The 18,803-nt window shown below is 44.5% G+C and overlaps 1 protein-coding gene across 4 annotated transcripts in view; it reads left to right on the plus strand.

Annotated features, from left to right (window-relative positions):
- arhgap46a (Rho GTPase activating protein 46a) overlaps positions 1-15,686 on the plus strand; it is a 48,791-nt gene extending 33,105 nt beyond the window's left edge. For 3 of the 4 annotated variants that reach the window (XM_064966616.1, XM_064966617.1, XM_064966618.1), the window contains exons 3-10: positions 3,408-4,671; positions 6,781-7,420; positions 7,603-7,692; positions 11,375-11,448; positions 11,852-12,051; positions 13,382-13,473; positions 13,555-13,724; positions 14,008-15,686. In XM_064966616.1, coding sequence (XP_064822688.1) covers positions 3,408-4,671; positions 6,781-7,420; positions 7,603-7,692; positions 11,375-11,448; positions 11,852-12,051; positions 13,382-13,473; positions 13,555-13,724; positions 14,008-14,202 — 2,725 coding nt within the window. In that variant the 3' untranslated portion in view covers positions 14,203-15,686. The other variant, XM_064966619.1, reaches the window with a different exon arrangement.
- Positions 15,687-18,803: the final 3,117 nt, after the last annotated feature.

Below are 18,803 nucleotides of genomic sequence, written 5' to 3' on the forward strand. Positions count from 1 at the left end.
AATTGTAGACCTGCACCAGGCTGGGAAGACTGAATCTGCAATAGGTAAGCAGCTTGGTTTGAAAAAATCAATTGTGGGAGCAATTATTAGGAAATGGAAGACATACAAGACCACTGATGATCTCCCTCGATCTGGGGCTCCAAGCAAGATCTCACCCCTTGGGGTCAAAATGATCACAAGAACGGTGAGCAAAAATCCCAGAACGACACGGGGGGACCTAGTGAATGACCTGCAGAGAGCTGGGACTCAAGTAACAAAGCCTACCATCAGTAACACACTACGCCGCCAGGGACTCAAATCCTGCAGTGCCAGACGTGTCCCCCTGCTTAAGCCAGTACATGTCCAGGCCCATCTGAAGTTTGCTTGAGAGCATTTGGATGATCCAGAAGAAGATTGGGAGAATGTCATATGGTCAGATGAAACCAAAATATAACTTTTTGGTAAAAACTCAACTCGTTGTGTTTGGAGGACAAAGAATGCTGAGTTGCATACAAAGAACACCATACCTACTGTGAAGCATGGGGGTGGAAACATCATGCTTTAGGGCTGTTTTTCTGCAAAAGGACCAGGACGACTGATCCATGTAAAGGAAAGAATGAATGGGGCCATGTATCATGAGATTTTGAGTGAAAACCTCCTTCCATCAGCAAGGACATTGAAGATGAAACGTGGCTGGGTCTTTCAGCATGACAATGATCCCAAACACACCGCCCGGGCAACGAAGGAGTGGCTTCGTAAGAAGCATTTCAAGGTCCTGGAGTGGCCTAGCCAGTCTCCAGATCTCAACCCCATAGAAAATTGCCCAGCAACATCCCCAAAACATCACTGCTCTAGAGGAGATCTGCATGGAGGAATGGGCCAAAATACCACCAACAGTGTGTGAAAACCTTGTGAAGACTTACAGAAAACGTTTGACCTCTGTCATTGCCAACAAAGGGTATATAACAAAGTATTGAGATTTTGTTATTGACCAAATACTTATTTTCCACCATAATTTGCAAATAAATTCATTAAAAATCCTACAATGTGATTTTTTTCTTTCTCATTTTGTCTGTGAAGTGTACCTATGATGAAAATGACAGGCCTCTCTCATCTTTTTAAGTGGGAGAACTTGCACAATTGGTGGCTGACTAAATACTTTTTTGCCCCACTGTATAAATAACAGTAATTTTACATGTTTTTTTTTGCATTGGCAAATTATGTAATTATGCAATAGAAAGGTTTGTATCAATATAAGACCAAAATTCAAGATCGTAGGCAGAGGTAGCATCACTCACATCACCAACCCAGACCATGACAGAAGGTCCCCCATTTCAAAGAGCTCAAACAGCAGCAGCAGCACATTTACAGCTGTCTCCCACCTCAGGCTGTCACACTCTGCAGTGAGAACTAACACAGTCCAGACACTGGCTGTTTTGAAGTGGCTTCCATGGGGAGGCAGGTAGCCTAGTGGTTAGAGCAACGGGCCAGTATCCGAAAGGTTGCAAAATCAAATCCCTGAGCTGACAAGGTAAAAATCTGTCGTTCTGCCCCTGAACGAGGCAGTTAACCCACTGTTTCTAGGCTGTCATTGAAAATAAGAATTTGTTCTTAACTGACTTGTCTAGTTAAATAAAAAAATAAAAAATCCTCTCTGCAGCGTGTTACTAGTCTCTGCTCCTCTGGGACAGGGCTGTATGTGCAATGCTATGCTGGGAGGTGGCTCAGGCCTAACAGTTTATGGGCTGTGGAAGCTATATCTGATCAACTATTTTGAAGAGACTGTTTACATTCAAATCAATGAAATGGCGTGACTCAGACAGAGAAAGACAGAGAGAATGCAATGCAGTTCCTGGGAGGTAAGAAGGGTGTAAATACGTTTTGCGCTTGGTTTGGGAAGCTCTAGCCCCAGGGGAATTGTTTCTGTATTGTTACAAACTACAGACGGTAGCTAGGGGGTAGGTGTGGGGACAGAGACCACTCCACCTCTTTTTTTCCCTCCTCTCTGTCCTCTTCCTGCACCCCTTCTCAGCTCCCCAGTGACTCTTGTCCTGAGCCTTAGGAGGAAGTGTGTGACGCAGTGGGTCAGTCTGTTAGATATCTGGCTGCAGAATGACAGAGGTATTCAGGTTTAATATTGTTTAGTGTGTTATTGGCTATAAAGTAGAGGGGGAGGGCAGAAGGTAAGTCTCTGCTTTTCTAATCCTTGATCTGTACTGCTAATATTGTAACGCATGCTTAACCTTTTGATTCTTAAAGTAATCAGATAACTCTTATGTTGTACGGTAGGAGTTGTTTCAGTCACATTTGGTCAGGTGGATAGAAGTGTGTAGGGCTGTGGCGGTCACACAAAATGTTGTATTCCTTGAATGTCAAGCAAATAACTGCTGGTCTCGCGGTAATTGACCGTTAATTAACATAAACACATTTAGTATCTCCTGGCTTCCGCATACACTAACGGTCAAAAGTTTTAGAACACCTACTCTGGGATGCTGGCCTTCTAGGCAGAGTTACAAAGAAAAAGCTATATCTCAGACTGCCCAATAAAAATAAAAGATTAAGATGGGCAAAAGAACACAGAGGAACTCTGCCTAGAAGGCCAGCATCCCGGAGTCGCCTCTTCACTGTTGACATTGAGACTGGTGTTTTGCATGTACTATTTAATGAAGCTGCCAGTTGAGGACATGTGAGGTGTCTGTTTCTCAAACTAGACATTCTAATATACTTGTCCTCTTGCTCAGTAGTGCACCTGGGCCTCCCACTCCTCTTTCTATTCTGGTTAGAGCCATTTTGCACTGTTCTGTGAAGGGAGTAGTACACAGCAGGGAACGAGATCTTCTGTTTCTTGGCAATTTCCCTCATGAAATAGTCTTCATTTCTCAGATCAAGAATAGACTGACGAGTTTCAGAAGAAAGTTTTTTGTTTCTGGCCATTTTGAGCCTGTGATCGAACCCACAAATGCTGATTCTCCAGATACTTAACTAGTCTAAAGAAGGCCAGCTTTATTGCTTCTTAATCAGGACAACAGTTTTCAGCTGTGCTAACATAATTGCAAAAGGGTTTTGTAATGATCAATTAGCCTTTTAAAATGATAAACTTGAATTAGCTAACACAACGTGCCATTGGAACACAGGAGTGATGGTTGCTGATAATGGACCTCTGTACGCCTATGTAGATATTCCTTTAAATCTGCCTTTTCCAGCTACAACATTGTTATTGTTGTAAATGACTTACAACAATAACAATGTCTACACTGTATTTCTGATCAATTTGATGTTGTTTTAATGGACAAAACATTTCCTTTTCTTTCAAAAACAAGGACATTTTTATGTGACCCAAACTTTTGAGCGGTAGTGTATGAGTGTACGATATCTCTTTAAATCTAAACCCAGATCTCATCCTTTCCCTCATTATCTCTCTATTCCAGGGCGCTCTCTCAGAGATGGCAGCCTTCCCCAGTGTCTAAGGCAGCCATATTGGTCAACGTGAACAGTGTCAGTCGGATCCAGCCTGGAGGCCCATCTAGCCCGGCCCTGCAACTCCGTCACCATAACACACACACCAAGCCCAGTGGCCACCAGACCTTCACCCTCCTCCCCGTCAGCAGCAAGCCCCCGTGGGCCCACTCCTACTTTGCCCAGGGCTACAAGACCGCTCCCTCTGGCAAGATGGCCGCCGATGCCCACCACCTAAGGAAGACGGGCAATGGAAGCTTCTATCTGGTGTCCTCTGACCCTCCCCAAACGCCAGGCAATCTCAGGTCCCAGCTCAGCACCCCCAGGACAGTGTCACCCCAGTATGCCTCCACACTTCCCCTCTACGATGACGAGGGATCACAGTGTCCCATCTATGATGAGCCTCCTGCAGACATGGAGGTGGAGGGGGCTAACCTCCATAATGGGCCTGGTGGTCTGTCCCGCCTCACCCCCACACACAGCATGCAGAAGCTCAAGCTCCTCCAGCACCCTGGCTCCTCTCACTCAATCTCTAGGCACAATAGGAACCCCTCTGACTACAGTCCTGCTGGCCTGGAGGGCATCAGGCACATGGTCAATGTGGACCCCAAACAGGCCCTTCTGTCCACCTCCGCTGGCCTCAACCGCACCCCCACCCCACGGCCGGACCCCCTCTTGGCCCAGCCCCAGAGGGTGTCAGGGTCCCCAGTGATGCCAGGTATCCTGGAGAAGAAGCAGACATGGCGGGCCCTGGAGGCCAGTGTGTTGAGGGCAATGGAGGCTCGCCACAACAGGCAGAGCAGCCAGGACTTCCACACACCTCCAGGGCCCCGGACCACCATCACCTACCAGGACTCTGGCTACTCCACTGGGCCCTCACCCAGCCTGAGGAGGAAGAGCCGGCGGAGGGTGGGGGCCGGGGGGAGACCAGGCTCAGTGGGCAGCAGCGGGGACCTGTGTGCCCTCAACGAGAGGCTGATGTTGGAGATGAGGGAGGTGGTGAGCCGCTCCAACACCATGAGGGAGATGAAGGCTGGAGGCCTGGGGGCGCGAGAAGACGTCCACTCCGCCAGCCGTTTGCTGAGCAGGGTAGGTAATCATAGCATCCTGGCCCTGGCGCCGCTGGAGATGACAGGAAGGCAGAAGAGGACCTATGAGAAGGTGGACAGCCTGAAGAAGAGCATCACCAGCCAAGCCAGCCTCTCCTCACCAGACACCCCCGGACCCCCCTTACAGGTACACATACGCTCCGGTGTTTGTCTTTGTCTCGTCTCTGTCACCCGTCTCTGACTGTCTGTGAGAGATTAGATCTGATAAATTGAATCATTCTGGTTTGTCTACTTGGTTAAAACCCTGACTGGTCCTTATTGTTGTGCGGCCTGTTTATGTAGAACAGTTTGTTTTGTTTGTTTGGATTCTGTTTTGTTTTGTCTGGAAGTAGTAAAATTGCTGGTGCCTTTCCAGGACTACATTCATTGCTAGACTAGTGAGAGCGTCTCAATTCCAAGTTAAAGTTGTGCACACCACAGTAAGGACAGATTAGCTCATTAGACCTATCATATAACTAGATGAATGTGATTCATTTAATTTTGACCCGGTAGTGTAATATAATACACACACACACACACTGTCAGGGGGTCGACTTATTAGGCTAGTACAGGTGCACATGATTTGAGTTAGGGGAGCATTTTCCCTCTCATTAACAATTTACATAAGCAACAGTTTAGAGCCATAGCAGATCGTTAGTGTTATGAGCACTGCCAAATATAATCCCAAACGCCCTCTCAACAACGCACCCCTCTCCATATCATGTGAGTTACAGTATTCCAATGAAACTACAGATCCAAAAAGGTAATGATGTTTGAATAAAAAACAATATTGTATAAAACAAGACCTGTAAAAATAACTATTAGACTGGACAATGGTAGGAGTGTCAGGCTCAGAGGCCGCACTGGTCCATTACATGGTTCCCCCTGGTCAGGAAGGAGGGCCACTGTGTCCCATATGGCACAGGGTTAGAGAGCTGGGTAGGGGTGGGGCTCAGGGACTGGTGCCATGGGGGGTTGGTACTGAAGCAATCACATTTAAACAAATATTGGAAATGGGCCCCTAAGCCTGTTCTTGAATAGTCCACAGACCTGCTGTTATATCATGATACACACAGATATGCACGTACAGAATGCTCACACACACACTTCTGGTTGTTGACTATACCCCTGTATAGCTTTGCCTATATTGTTCTATCCTTTCCACTGTAGCAGAGGATTTACCAATTTTTCAAAACCCAGTGAACCCAAGGGTTTAAAGCCAGCACGGAAATGTGATCGGTTTTAACTGTGTAATCTGTATATACAACCCTGAATGTTTCATATTGAAATCTGATTTTAAGGACTTTGGACATTATTGGCCTCCTTAAATAGAAATGCAGAGTTTAATTTCTACCGTGTCATGGGGCATCTTAAAACAATCTGTATAAAAGAGAGGGAGAATTATAGAAGATATCATTCATACTGTCAATGTTCCTTTGCCTTGTTCAATTTGATCTTAAACAGTGACCCATTCCACTCATTTAAGACCATGAAGTCCATATGACCATAAAGAAGTACTGCCAAACCCAAATCTGGAGATCTACACTATTTAATCATGAACCCTAAATGTAAATTCCAGGCTCTTTGGCACATTCCAACCCAAATATTACATCATGGTCACATTGAAGAAATATGTTTAACATTGTATGTTCAGATAGTAAATTCCTGATTTGATTTGGCCTGGGTTTCTTTTTGTTCCTGGATATTTCTCTGAGGCTGACCAGAGCTGGATTACTGGTTTGGTTTTCACTGTGAAGGGGCTGTGACTGTGGATAGGGCTCCTTATAGGAAAGAAATCCCACTTGTGATCAGATGGTGGATTTGCACATGTAGTGTTGAATGAGAGGTGGGTCGGGGCAGAATAAAGGTAGGGGCTCCTCACCTGCTCCTGACGAAAAAGGCCAATGTGGATATTGGGGCATTTATGGGTGATGAGGTTCCTTTCCATCTTTAGAGAATTAATGTGCCTATCCTGCACAATTCCACCTGGAGCCCTCAAAACTGCAGAGCAGAGGAAAGGCAGCTCATCCACATTGAGAAGACTGCAGCTGTGGACATACAGTACATCAATACATACATACATACATACATACATACATACATACATACATACATACATACATACATACATACATACATACATACATACATACATACATACATACATACATACTGCTGCACTGACACTTTCTCTCTCCCTCTCTCTTCCCTCACCCCCCTCTCTCTCCTCTGTCTTTCCTCTCTCCTTCTCCTGAAGGTGGGGACCCTGGAACTGAAGGCTCAGTTGGACAGCAGGAAGAAAGGTACGGTAGATGGACAAACAGGCTCACTGGGCCCCCACCACCAACTCTCCGTCTCCCATGACAACAGAGAGGGAGGAGGAATAGGAGGCTCCTACCACCAGCTCTCTTACGCCACACTGCGCCAGCCCCCGACCACAGACACCTCAGGCATGGCGGACTGGGCCAGCAAGCACCTGAACATGCACACCCAGGGCCTGTTCCGCCGCCGTGTCTCCATCGCCAACATGCTCTCCTGGAACCGCGGCTCCATCAAGAAGCCCATGCTGGTGACCAGCGACCGCGCTGTGAGGAAGGAGGCCTGTGAGATGTTCAAGCTGGTCCAGGCCTACATGGGAGACAGACCCTCCCGCCTAGACCGCCGTCACACTGCCCTGCTCATCATCACTAAGTGCTGGGGCACGCAGGGCCTGAGGGATGAGCTGTATGTGCAGCTGGTGAGGCAGACCACGGGCAACACCAGCCCAAGGAGCCTGGCTGCAGGCTGGGAGCTGATGGCCGTCAGCCTGGCCTTCTTTGCCCCCTCGCCCAAGTTCCGCTGCTACCTAGAGGGATACATCCAGAGGCACTCGGATCCGAGCAGCGACAAGAAACAGGGTGGGTTGTATTTCCCTGATTCCTCCGTCACTCTGTCTATGGGTGTCATTATCAGCATGACAGGTCTAGTTTGAGGGGTGTGATGGTTTGAATTGATTTTTACCTCTTCTCTTCTGTTTGCTCTTTGTGGATGTTATTAGATTTTCTGAATGGCCCTTTAACCTCTGCCTTCTGGTTTCCAGTGACTCAGTTCATACTAGAGCAGCAAGACATGAAACTGAAGAAGAACTCAAAGTCCAGAAAAAAACGGAAACAGAATACAGATGAAGAAGGTAGGTCTGAGATCACTAAGATTCATGTTTAGTATGGGGGACATTTTCCAAAGTTGCCAAGGAGGAAGTCTGTTGAGGAGTGCTGAAGTGAGAGACAAATAATTTGTAACTTGTCAAGATTTTCTGTTATTTCCTTATGGGTTAGAAACCATTAGAAACTAAACATGGTTTATATCTATCTCACTGCAGATTAAGAATTTGGAGCGAAATAGAAATGTGTAATGATATGTAAAGAATTTGGAGTGAAATGGAAATTCATACTATGTCACTTGACTACCATGCTGATATTTAGAGTTTCCCTGGTAGATTATGAATAGTTATGACTAGTTTTCACAAAATACAACAGGAGGTGATAAAAGAGCAGATTGATGACATGTGAGCCATGTTAATGGTTCTCTCTGGCAGTCCCACATTACGTGTCCATCAATGATTTAAGGAAAGCCTAGCCACTACACATTACCCCATTAGGGCAACTCACAATACCAGCCTTGATAGTGTCATCAGCGAGACCTATACTCATCTTGTGGCATTGATCACACTAGTGAACTCACACACATTGAACAGCAATGACTGTGCCACCAACCTATACATTAGACAACATCAGTGACTCATAAGCCATGAGGAATAGTTACCCTTCATGGGTGTGACTCATTGAAGAAGTTTTCAGATATTGGCTGGAATAATGACTTGAGGGAGAGGGCTATTACATTACTCACGATGTGGGCCCACCAGCCAACCACAGGGGAAAGCCTCCTCACAAACAGCACAATGAGAGCTGCTGTCTGTTTGATGGATAGACGGGCTGAAATGAAGGGTGGTGTTGTGACCACGGCACGGAGCAGCTGTGAACAGAGGGGTGGGAGGGAGTCACGTGTGGGAACTGGAGGCCTCTTGTCTGGGCCTGGCCTGGCCTAGGCTTCTCTTGGGCCAAGGCTGGGCTTCTCTTGGGCCAAGGCTGGGCTGAGGCCGGCCTTGCTTACTTGGGTTGAAACACTTAGCTATGAAATGAGACTTGACTGAGGTTGAAACACTGACTAAACAGACACCTTGGATAATCTCAGAGATACTTTCTGAACCCATGTGTTGGCAGGTGTCATCACATTCTATGCCTTATGCTCTTAATCCTCTAATGAGTATTGATTTCTCACGGGTTCAGTTTGCTTTGTTGTTGCTTCTGCCTTATCAAAACGACATGTTCATTTGGACCACCGCTGGTGTTCAAACCTGCTCTCAGGCTGGGTAAAGAAAAGAACCCAACTCTTTATTTTCTTCCTCTATTGATTAGTGAATTCAGGGAGTCTTGGGGAAAACAGAGTGTTTTCTCAGAGATCAAGAGGGAAAATATCGGTATGATCTCTGTAATTAGGTGTAATTACAGTCAAACTGGGCCAGATTAACGATGGCTGTGAACATGCATGGGAGCCCGTCACCCGTTTGCTATAAATCCAGTGGCTTTCAGTTCAGTCTAGGGAACATTCCGGTAAGGATGTTTTTCATTGCAGCACAAAGTTCTCCATCTGAGAGACAGTTCTCTGGGAAGGAAGGACGATGGACGGGACCCCATGGGTGTGATGGGGAGGCTCGGGGGGGGGGGAGGCCTGGTTTATGCGTAAACTTGAGTTATCACAGTGACATCGGGTAGGGGTGTAGGTAGGGATACCTCTGCTCCCTCCAGTGTCCTAAATGTCTGTCTGATGAATCACCTGGGACATGACGTGCTGGCTGGTTGGCTGACACCAGCCTCCCAGGTTTTCTTACTGTACCGTGACAGTTGAGACATGTGTGCTCTGATCCCCATATCAAATCGAATCAAATCAAATGTTATTTGTCACATACACATGGTTAGCAGATGTTAATACGAGTGTAGCGAAATGCTTGTGCTTCTAGTTCCGACAATGCAGTAATAACCAACAAGTAATCTAACTAACAATTCCTAAACTACTCTTATACACAGTGTAAGTGGATAAAGAATATGTACATAAGGATATATGAATGAGCGATGGTACAGAGCAGCATAGGCAAGATACAGTAGATGGTATCGAGTACAGTATATACATATGAGATGAGTATGTAAACAAAGTGGCATAGTTAAAGTGGCTAGTGATATTACATAAGGATGCAGTTGATGATATAGAGTACAGTATATACGTATGCATATGAGATGAATAATGTAGGGTAAGTAACATTATATAAGGTAGCATTGTTTAAAGTGGCTAGTGATATATTTACATAATTTCCCATCAATTCCCATTATTAAAGTGGCTGGAGTTGAGTCAGTGTCAGTGTGTTGGCAGCAGCCACTCAATGTTAGTGGTGGCTGTTTAACAGTCTGATGGCCTTGAGATAGAAGCTGTTTTTCAGTCTCTCGGTCCTAGCTTTGATGCACCTGTACTGACCTCGCCTTCTGGATGATAGCGGGGTGAACAGGCAGTGGCTCGGGTGGTTGATGTCCTTGATGATCTTTATGGCCTTCCTGTAACATCGGGTGGTGTAGGTGTCCTGGAGGGCAGGTAGTTTGCCCCCGGTGATGCGTTGTGCAGACCTCACTACCCTCTGGAGAGCCTTACGGTTGAGGGCGGAGCAGTTGCCATACCAGGCGGTGATACAGCCCTCCAGGATGCTCTCGATTGTGCATCTGTAGAAGTTTGTGAGTGCTTTTGGTGACAAGCCGAATTTCTTCAGCCTCCTGAGGTTGAAGAGGCGCTGCTGCGCCTTCTTCACGATGCTGTCTGTGTGAGTGGACCAATTCAGTTTGTCTGTGATGTGTATGCCGAGGAACTTAAAACTTGCTACTCTCTCCACTACTGTTCCATTGATGTGGATAGGGGGTGTTCCCTCTGCTGTTTCCTGAAGTCCACAATCATCTCCTTAGTTTTGTTGACGTTGAGTGTGAGGTTATTTTCCTGACACCACACTCCGAGGGCCCTCACCTCCTCCCTGTAGGCCGTCTCGTCGTTGTTGGTAATCAAGCCTACCACTGTTGTGTCGTCCGCAAACTTGATGATTGAGTTGGAGGCGTGCGTGGCCACGCAGTCGTGGGTGAACAGGGAGTACAGGAGAGGGCTCAGAACGCACCCTTGTGGGGCCCCAGTGTTGAGGATCAGCGGGGAGGAGATGTTGTTACCTACCCTCACCACCTGGGGGCGGCCCGTCACGAAGTCCAGTACCCAGTTGCACAGGGCGGGGTCGAGACCCAGGGTCTCGAGCTTGATGACGAGCTTGGAGGGTACTATGGTGTTGAATGCCGAGCTGTAGTCGATGAACAGCATTCTCACATAGGTATTCCTCTTGTCCAGATGGGTTAGGGCAGTGTGCAGTTTGGTTGAGATTGCATCGTCTGTGGACCTATTTGGGCGGTAAGCAAATTGGAGTGGGTCTAGGATGTCAGGTAGGGTGGAGGTGATATGGTCCTTGACCATATGGCAGAATCACACTGCAAACATGTCTCTTCAATTACCTTCTTGGAAATATCTGACATCTCTGGGAACAAATAGCTTGTCCTTTTAGTGAGGAATTGTTTAACCCTTTATATGTTGGCTCGGTTGGAAAGTTGCCCACATGATTCCCTCACTGAGAGGATGTATCTGTGAAGGTGTGAACTGCAGCTAGAATGAGAGCTTTATTTCCCATGAGTCTCATTCCTCAGTTTTACAGTGGCCCTGTCTTCCTTCTCTCTTTACAGGTCTACCTATCAGCTCGTACGCAAAGTTCTGCTATCGCAAACTACAGAAAGTGGCCGTAACTGGAGGCAAAAAGGTGATTAGAGATATGAGCAGGGTAAGGGGGTGGGGAATGTCAACAGGTGGGGAAGCCTTGGGCAATAGTCAAAAAATGCCCGAATTCAGTCAAAACATAACCCCGCCATGAATTTCGCTCTCTTTTTTAATACCCACAGTGGACTGAACCAATACAGATGTTGATAGAGAGATAAGTAATGCTAAATACATAAATATGGACATTAGTCAGAAACATATTATCATGGGTAGATCCTTATTGGGACAGTCACAGACTTTAACATAAAGATAAGACATAGTTATAGTCTATTCCAGATATCATCTTTAATGTCGACAGTCATAGACATAATCATAGACATAGTCGTACATGTACATGTACAGTACAAAATGTCCTAGTAGTCACGATCTGTAAACCTCCCCTGCAGGGTCTTCGTAAGCCCACTCTGGAGGAGATTGACCACAGCAGGCGGGCCATCGTGACCCCCTCCTTGTTTGGCAGCTCCCTGGACGAGGTGATGGAGCGCCAGAGTGAACTCTTCCCAGACAGGAAGCTACCCTGGGTACAGGTGCAGCTCTCCCAATATGTCATGGCACTGAGAGGGGCCCAGACCGAGGGCATCTTCAGGTGAGACTGACGGACAGGTCAGCCAATCACCTCATTGGACTTGGTGTATTCACCAGGGTTAGGGTGAATTACATTTCAATTCCAGTAATTTCAGAAAGTAAACTAAATTCCAATTCCACATTTTCCTAATTGAAAAGCATTGAAGAGAATTGGAATTTCAGTGTACTTCCTGAATTATCTGGAAATGGAATGGACTCCAACCCTGGTATTCACCAATGAGGTGTGGGGTAGTGTTGTGTGTTTAGCAAGGTAGCAGTCATAAGAGGAGATCTCGACAAAGCAAGTATCTAGACAAATGTATGTGTCAGCCTTGGTGGGTGGTCTCCTGAAGCAGTACAGTTTAAAGCCAATGTTCCCTGTGCAGCCTACTGTACAGAGACAAAAAACAGAGCAAACATTGTCTACCACTGCTCAAGAGCCCCTGGAGACCAGCAATGTTTAATGTGGAGTTAGTCTTTGTTTGGTCTTTCTGTAGCTGATTCAATTCCATACGATTTTAAGGCTCGGACACATCGGCAGCGTTTGCTGGCCAAGAGTACTTCGCACCTGCTTAATCGAATGTCCGGATATCTGAATGGACATTAAGATTTGATTACTTGTTTATTTTTTGGTTACAATGAAAAACTTTGTCTAAATTAAATATGATCTAAAGTGATATGCCATGACATTTGAAATGTAATAAAACATTTTTGAATGTAGTTTTTATAGCAGGCGTTGAGGTACTGCTGCGCATCGCTATGCTATTTTCCCCACTTCAAATAGCAATTACAGGCGCTCTCCTAACATAGTTTCCACAATACCTAACACAGTATTTGGCCAGGTCGCAGTTGTAAATGAGAACTTGTTCTCAACTGGCCTACCTGGTTAAATGAATAAAGGTGAAAAAATTTAATTAAATAAACACAGATCAATGCAAAATACTCACCAGAAAACCTTTTAGTAACAGAATCAGTTCTCTCACGGCGAAAATCAGACCTCTCTTTCACTGTTGCTGTCAGCCAAACTACTGGCGAAAAGCAGCATGTCCACTGTTTACCTCTGCCGGATGTATTTGCTTCATACATTTTTATTATTATTAAAATAAAATAAAAACGACTATCCGGATATCTGAAACAATGTAATGATATTATTTGAATAGTAAAATAATTCCAAATGGCCATCCATAGAACAGAGTACCAGCCGTAATTTGCAAACCAATTCTACATGTAAAATTATGTCAACCAGCCACTCAACATTAGATTTTTAATTGTGGGGTTATAGTTCCTCCTAGTGGCCTTGCAGTGCAACTGTACTGAAAAATACTGATTATTGAATACTGCTTTTTCTGTAGGGTGCCAGGAGATATCGATGAAGTCAACGCACTTAAGCTTCAGGTCGACCAATGGAGGATCCCAGAAAACCGCTCAGACCCCAACGTACCTGGTGAGGTAGCCTGTACCTCTGTTATCTGTGTGTGTGCATGCTCGTGTGCACTAGTGTTAACACTGTCCCTCTCTCTTCCAGCCTCTCTTATGAAGCTTTGGTATCGTGAGTTGGAGGAGCCTCTCATCCCCATGGCCTTCTACAAGCAGTGTGTCAGTAACTATGATGACCCTGTGGCAGCTGTCAATGTTGTCCAGTGCCTGCCTGAGCTCAACAGACTGGTGCTGTGCTACTTCATCCACTTCTTGCAGGTAGTAATCACACAACACTGAACACTACAGCTAATGCACTGTACCTGTCCAGGACAACACTAGACAGTCATCCTGTCATACAACTATTATCATATTCAACCTTGGAGACATGGTCTTTGGTCATGCAGTTGAAATGGAACAAATTACTACAAACTTGTCCTTAGTCATTCATTGTCTGTATCATTAATACAGAATATGGTCAATCTCAGTTTCAAGATTCTGTACATACTCTCCCCTCTGTCCCTCACAATTCTTCTCATTGTCCTCCACTAATTATCCCCAGGTGTTTGCCCAGCCTGCCAATGTGTCTGTTACTAAGATGGATGTCAATAACCTTGCCATGGTGATGGCCCCAAACTGCCTTCGCTGCCAGTCTGATGATCCACTAATCATCTTTGAGAACACACGCAAGGAGATGTCCTTCCTGCGCATGCTCATCGTTCACCTGGACACCACTTTCATTGAGGGTGTTGTATAGACTGACTCCTGCCTTCCCTGACATCACATGCCCCATGGTCACAGAGAGATTTACTCTGCTTTTCTGTATGAAGCCTGCCCCACTCCATTGACTGGTCTGAAAGCCCGAAGCAGCAACACATGCACATACACTGGAAAATCATACTATATGTTACAAATTTGTTGTGCTTAATATCCTGGAGTGCATCTTTAATACTGTCACTTGACATTGGACCCAACCTCTGGTCTACTGTCTGGCTGCAGAACAATACATACTGTATGTGCTGACTGCAGAGGAGATATTGTGCTCTTTGATGGAAACCCCACAATGATGACACTCAAAAAGACTACAAATGACTTCACATCATAGGTACCGGTTTTTATCCAGTTTGTTTTAATGACTTTTTTTTAACTGCATGTAAAATCTAAATGTCCTTATGACTGAATGTGAAGTGCCATTGTTTCACTGGATGTGGGCTGTGCATAAGGAGTTTCATATAGTTTGTATAGGACTTTGACATCAGGAAACAGGGCAACTGACAAACAGACCCGGGGTCCCTGCCTTATTTATATCTACATAGAAATCATGTTGATATTTGGCCTCTTTTGTCGGGCTGTGTGTGTGTTTTTGGGTGCGTGTGTGTGTGTGATGAGGGGGAAAATATATTTAAAATGTCTCATTGGAAATAAGCTTGCCTGTGATGTATTAGTAGTTGTATTAACAAGAGCCTGCATTAGTCTCAATGCTATGTTGATGCTTTTATCTGAAGCGGCAGAGTACCACCACAGCTATTTTAATATACTGTACAGTCAGAGCCTATGTGTCAAAGTACAAACTGTAAGAAATAAGACCATGTGTTTTGGAGCTTATGTAAAATGCCCTTTTTTAGTGGTCTGTGGAGAGAGTGTTCTGCAATAAAAACCTTCTGGTGTTAAACTGCTAGTTGTAAATGTATACTGTCTGGTACATGTATGTGTTGTACTGTGTGTATGGGAGATCTATTCAAGGCGATAAACTAATATCTCATTGAAAAGAGGCATAAACAAATGTATAAAGTACTACTGTCACATTTTCTTTGTGGTCTATAGATATTTTGGCTCAGGTGTTATGTTACAACAGTTTTAGTGATAACTGCTCTCTGCTTCCCGGTCTACCTGAAAGTCAGATTTTTACGTGCTCCAAAACTATGGATGGGGCACTCTGGTGATGCAGATAAGACTGTCCCTGAAGGCTTTGCTCATGTAAATAATGCTTGTAAATAGTAAAATCTATGGGTGTATTTTTTTAAATGATCCAGGGTAAAGGTGAATATTTCTGTTGCGATAGAGAAAAAAAACAGGTGTTTTTGTTGGTTTTTTAATTACTGTTCATTTTCTTGCTGTAAACTTGCCTTTGAAAATAGTACTGATTCAACCACTCGTGTGTGCGTTTATTATGTGAACATAACCTCTGTTACTCTATGGAAGGATTGTTTATGAAAAATAAAGGTTTGTTTCTTTGTAGAACGGTTATCATTGATTTACTTGATTAAGTGTATAACAAAGTTTTCTATTGTTGGTAGAGGGTATTGCCCCATGGTACCCCCCTACATTCATGTCTGGTCCAAATGTCTTTTATATCTTTGTTCTGTTTGAGTATTGTCATGAGCATAGTCCTCCGTTCTTTGTGGTTGTCATGTCATTGTCCTAGAAAAAAACAAAAACATTTTTTTTACATAATGTAGAGCAGAAGTTGCAGAAAATGAAATTAACAATATAATTGGGATAAAAACCATGTCTCTAAATAAAGAACATTTTGCCTGGAATAGAAAAAGAGAGCACTAATTCAATAAATAATAGCATGATAAAGTCAGTGATAAGATGTCAAATAGCCTAGCCTACTATTGATGTTAATTTGCCATTGGAAGTACATGCAGTGTAAGCCGACTGTAAAAATAAAACATTAAATAATTGGCTTGTGGTACAAGTCAGAGCCACATACAGTTGTGGCCAAATACATTGGCACCCTTGCACTTCTTAAATAATTCCCAATTTCTTATAAGTTGAGATTTATAAAAACATTTGGTCGATTGTTATTGGATTTTCAACATTACAGAACCAATGTTCTTTTTGTAAACTTAAATGCCAATTATAATTCGGAAAATAATGAACTGGCATGGACAAAATTATGGGCACCCTGGAGCTAAGTACTTGGTTGCACAACCCTCGGCCAAGATAATTGCACACAAACCTCTTGTAGCCATCAATGATCAACAATTTGGCCCACTTGTCAGCAGCAACCTGCTCTTGTTCTTTGATATTTGAGAGGTGCCCTCCACCAACTGCTGTTTCAGATCTCACCATAGGATTTGGATGTGACTCAGATCTGGGCCCGGTTAACCAAAAGCATCTTAAGGCTAAGTTCAATGGTTCTAACGATGAACTTAGCCTTAATGTGCTTTTGGGAAACCAGCCGTGGACTCTTTGCTGACCACTCCAGAACAGTCCAGCATCTCATTCCTGAGTGCTTTTTTATGTGTGTTTGGGGTCGTTGTCCAGATGGAAGACTGACAACCTTCAATGCAGACACTGGGTTGAACATTGGATTTAAAAATACCTGATCGTCTGCTGATTTCATGATGCCTTGCACACATCCAATGCCCCTAGTACCAGAGGCAGCAAATAAACCCCACAGCATTAATTAAACCTCCCCCATCTTTGATTGTAGCGAGGGTTTTATTTTTATTGAATGCTTAATTTGGTCGTCAGTAAACACAGCGCTGATTTGTGTTGCCCAAAATCACAAATTTTATTTAATTAGTCAACAGAACATTTCCCCCAGAATTTAGGCTTGTTTAGGTGGGTTTTTGGGAAGTTAAATCAGGCTTTTTTGTGTCTCCTTCAGTAGTGGGGTCTTCCTATGTTTACCGATGACACAATTAATCGTTCAAAGAAAATACCACCTTCCCTACAATCAATAATGGGGGAGGTTTGATAATGTTGTGGGGCTGCTTTGCTGCCTCTGGTACAGGGAAGCCTTGAATGTGTGCAAAACATCATGAAATCAGCAGATTATCAAGGTGTTTTGGAGTGCAATGTTCAACCCAGTGTCCACAAATTGTGTATCTGTTGAAAGTTGTGGGTCTTCCCCAAACACACATAAAGAAAACACCCAGGAATGGTTCTAGAAGAAACACTGGACTGCTCTGAAGTGGCCAGTAAAGAGTCCAGATCTGAACCACATCCATAACATATGGTGAGACCGGAAAACAGCAGTTGGAGGGAACCCCTAAAACGTTGAAGAATTAGAACAGTTTGCTGCTGAAGGATGAGCTGAATTACCAGTAGAAAGGTACAACTAAAATTAGCATTTGTTGGCTGTTATCTTGGCCAAAACTTGTGCAACCAAGTACTAACACAGTTCACAAAAATGTAATGGGTTCTGCAATGTTGAAAATCCCATAAGGTGTGGAGAACAAACGTGTTTTCAATTTCAATTTATTTTAGAAGGAATAGAGAATTATTTAAGAAAAATGCGAGGGTGCCAATATATTGGGCTGCAACTGTAAACAGTATAAACAATACATGGCCAAAAGTATGTGGACACCTGCTCATTGAACATCTCATTCCAAAATCATGGCCTTTAATATGGGCCTTCCCCAAACTGTTGACACAAAGTTGGAAGCACAGAATTGTCGACAATGTCATTGTATGCTGTAGCGTTAATGATTTCCCTTCACTGGAACTAAGGGGCCTAGCCCGAACCATGAAAAACAGCCACCGACCATTATTCCTCCTCGATCAAACTTTACAACTGACACTATGCATTGGGGAGGGAGTGTTCTCCTGGCATCCGCCAGACTCAGATTCGTCCTTCGGACTGCCAGATGGTGAAGCGTGATTCATAACTCTTGAGAACGCGTTTCCACTGCTCCAGAGTCCAATGGCGGCGAGCTTCAGTCGACGCTCCAGCCGACACTTGGCATTATACATGGTGAGCTTAGTCTTGTGTGGGGCTGCTCGGCCATGGAAACCCATTTCATGAAGCTCCCAATGAACAGTTATTGTGCTTACATCGCTTCCAGAAGCAATCAAGGAAAGACGATTTTTAAGCGCTAGGCGCTTCAGCACTCAACTGTCCCGTTCTGTGAGCTTGTGTGGCCTACCACTTCGCGGCTGAGCTGCTCCCAGATGTTTCCACTTCACAATAACAGCGTTTACAGTTGACTGGGCAGCTCTAGCAGGCCAGACATTTGACAACCTACTTGTTGGAACGGTGGCATCCTATGACGGTGTCACGTTGAAAGTCACTTCAGTACAGGCCATTCTACTATCAATGTTTGTCTATGGAGATTGCATGGCTGTGTGCTCGATTTTATACACCTGTCAGCAACGAGTGTGGCTGAAATAGCTGAATCCACTCATTTGAATGGGTGTCCACATACTTTTTACCATGTCGTGTATATATGTAGAGTTGGGCGAATGCGGTTTCTGCATTATGATGCATTTACATGACACTTGAATATAGCAGCCATGTTAGCTCCCTATTAACATTCCATGGGGAATATTGAATCAATAGTTTTAAACTGAATGTCTAGAATTAGAACAACATTCAAAATTATAGAACTTGGCCTATTATTTATG

The sequence above is a fragment of the Oncorhynchus masou genome, chromosome 5 (assembly GCF_036934945.1).
Source record: "Oncorhynchus masou masou isolate Uvic2021 chromosome 5, UVic_Omas_1.1, whole genome shotgun sequence".
Lineage (NCBI taxonomy): Eukaryota > Metazoa > Chordata > Actinopteri > Salmoniformes > Salmonidae > Oncorhynchus > Oncorhynchus masou.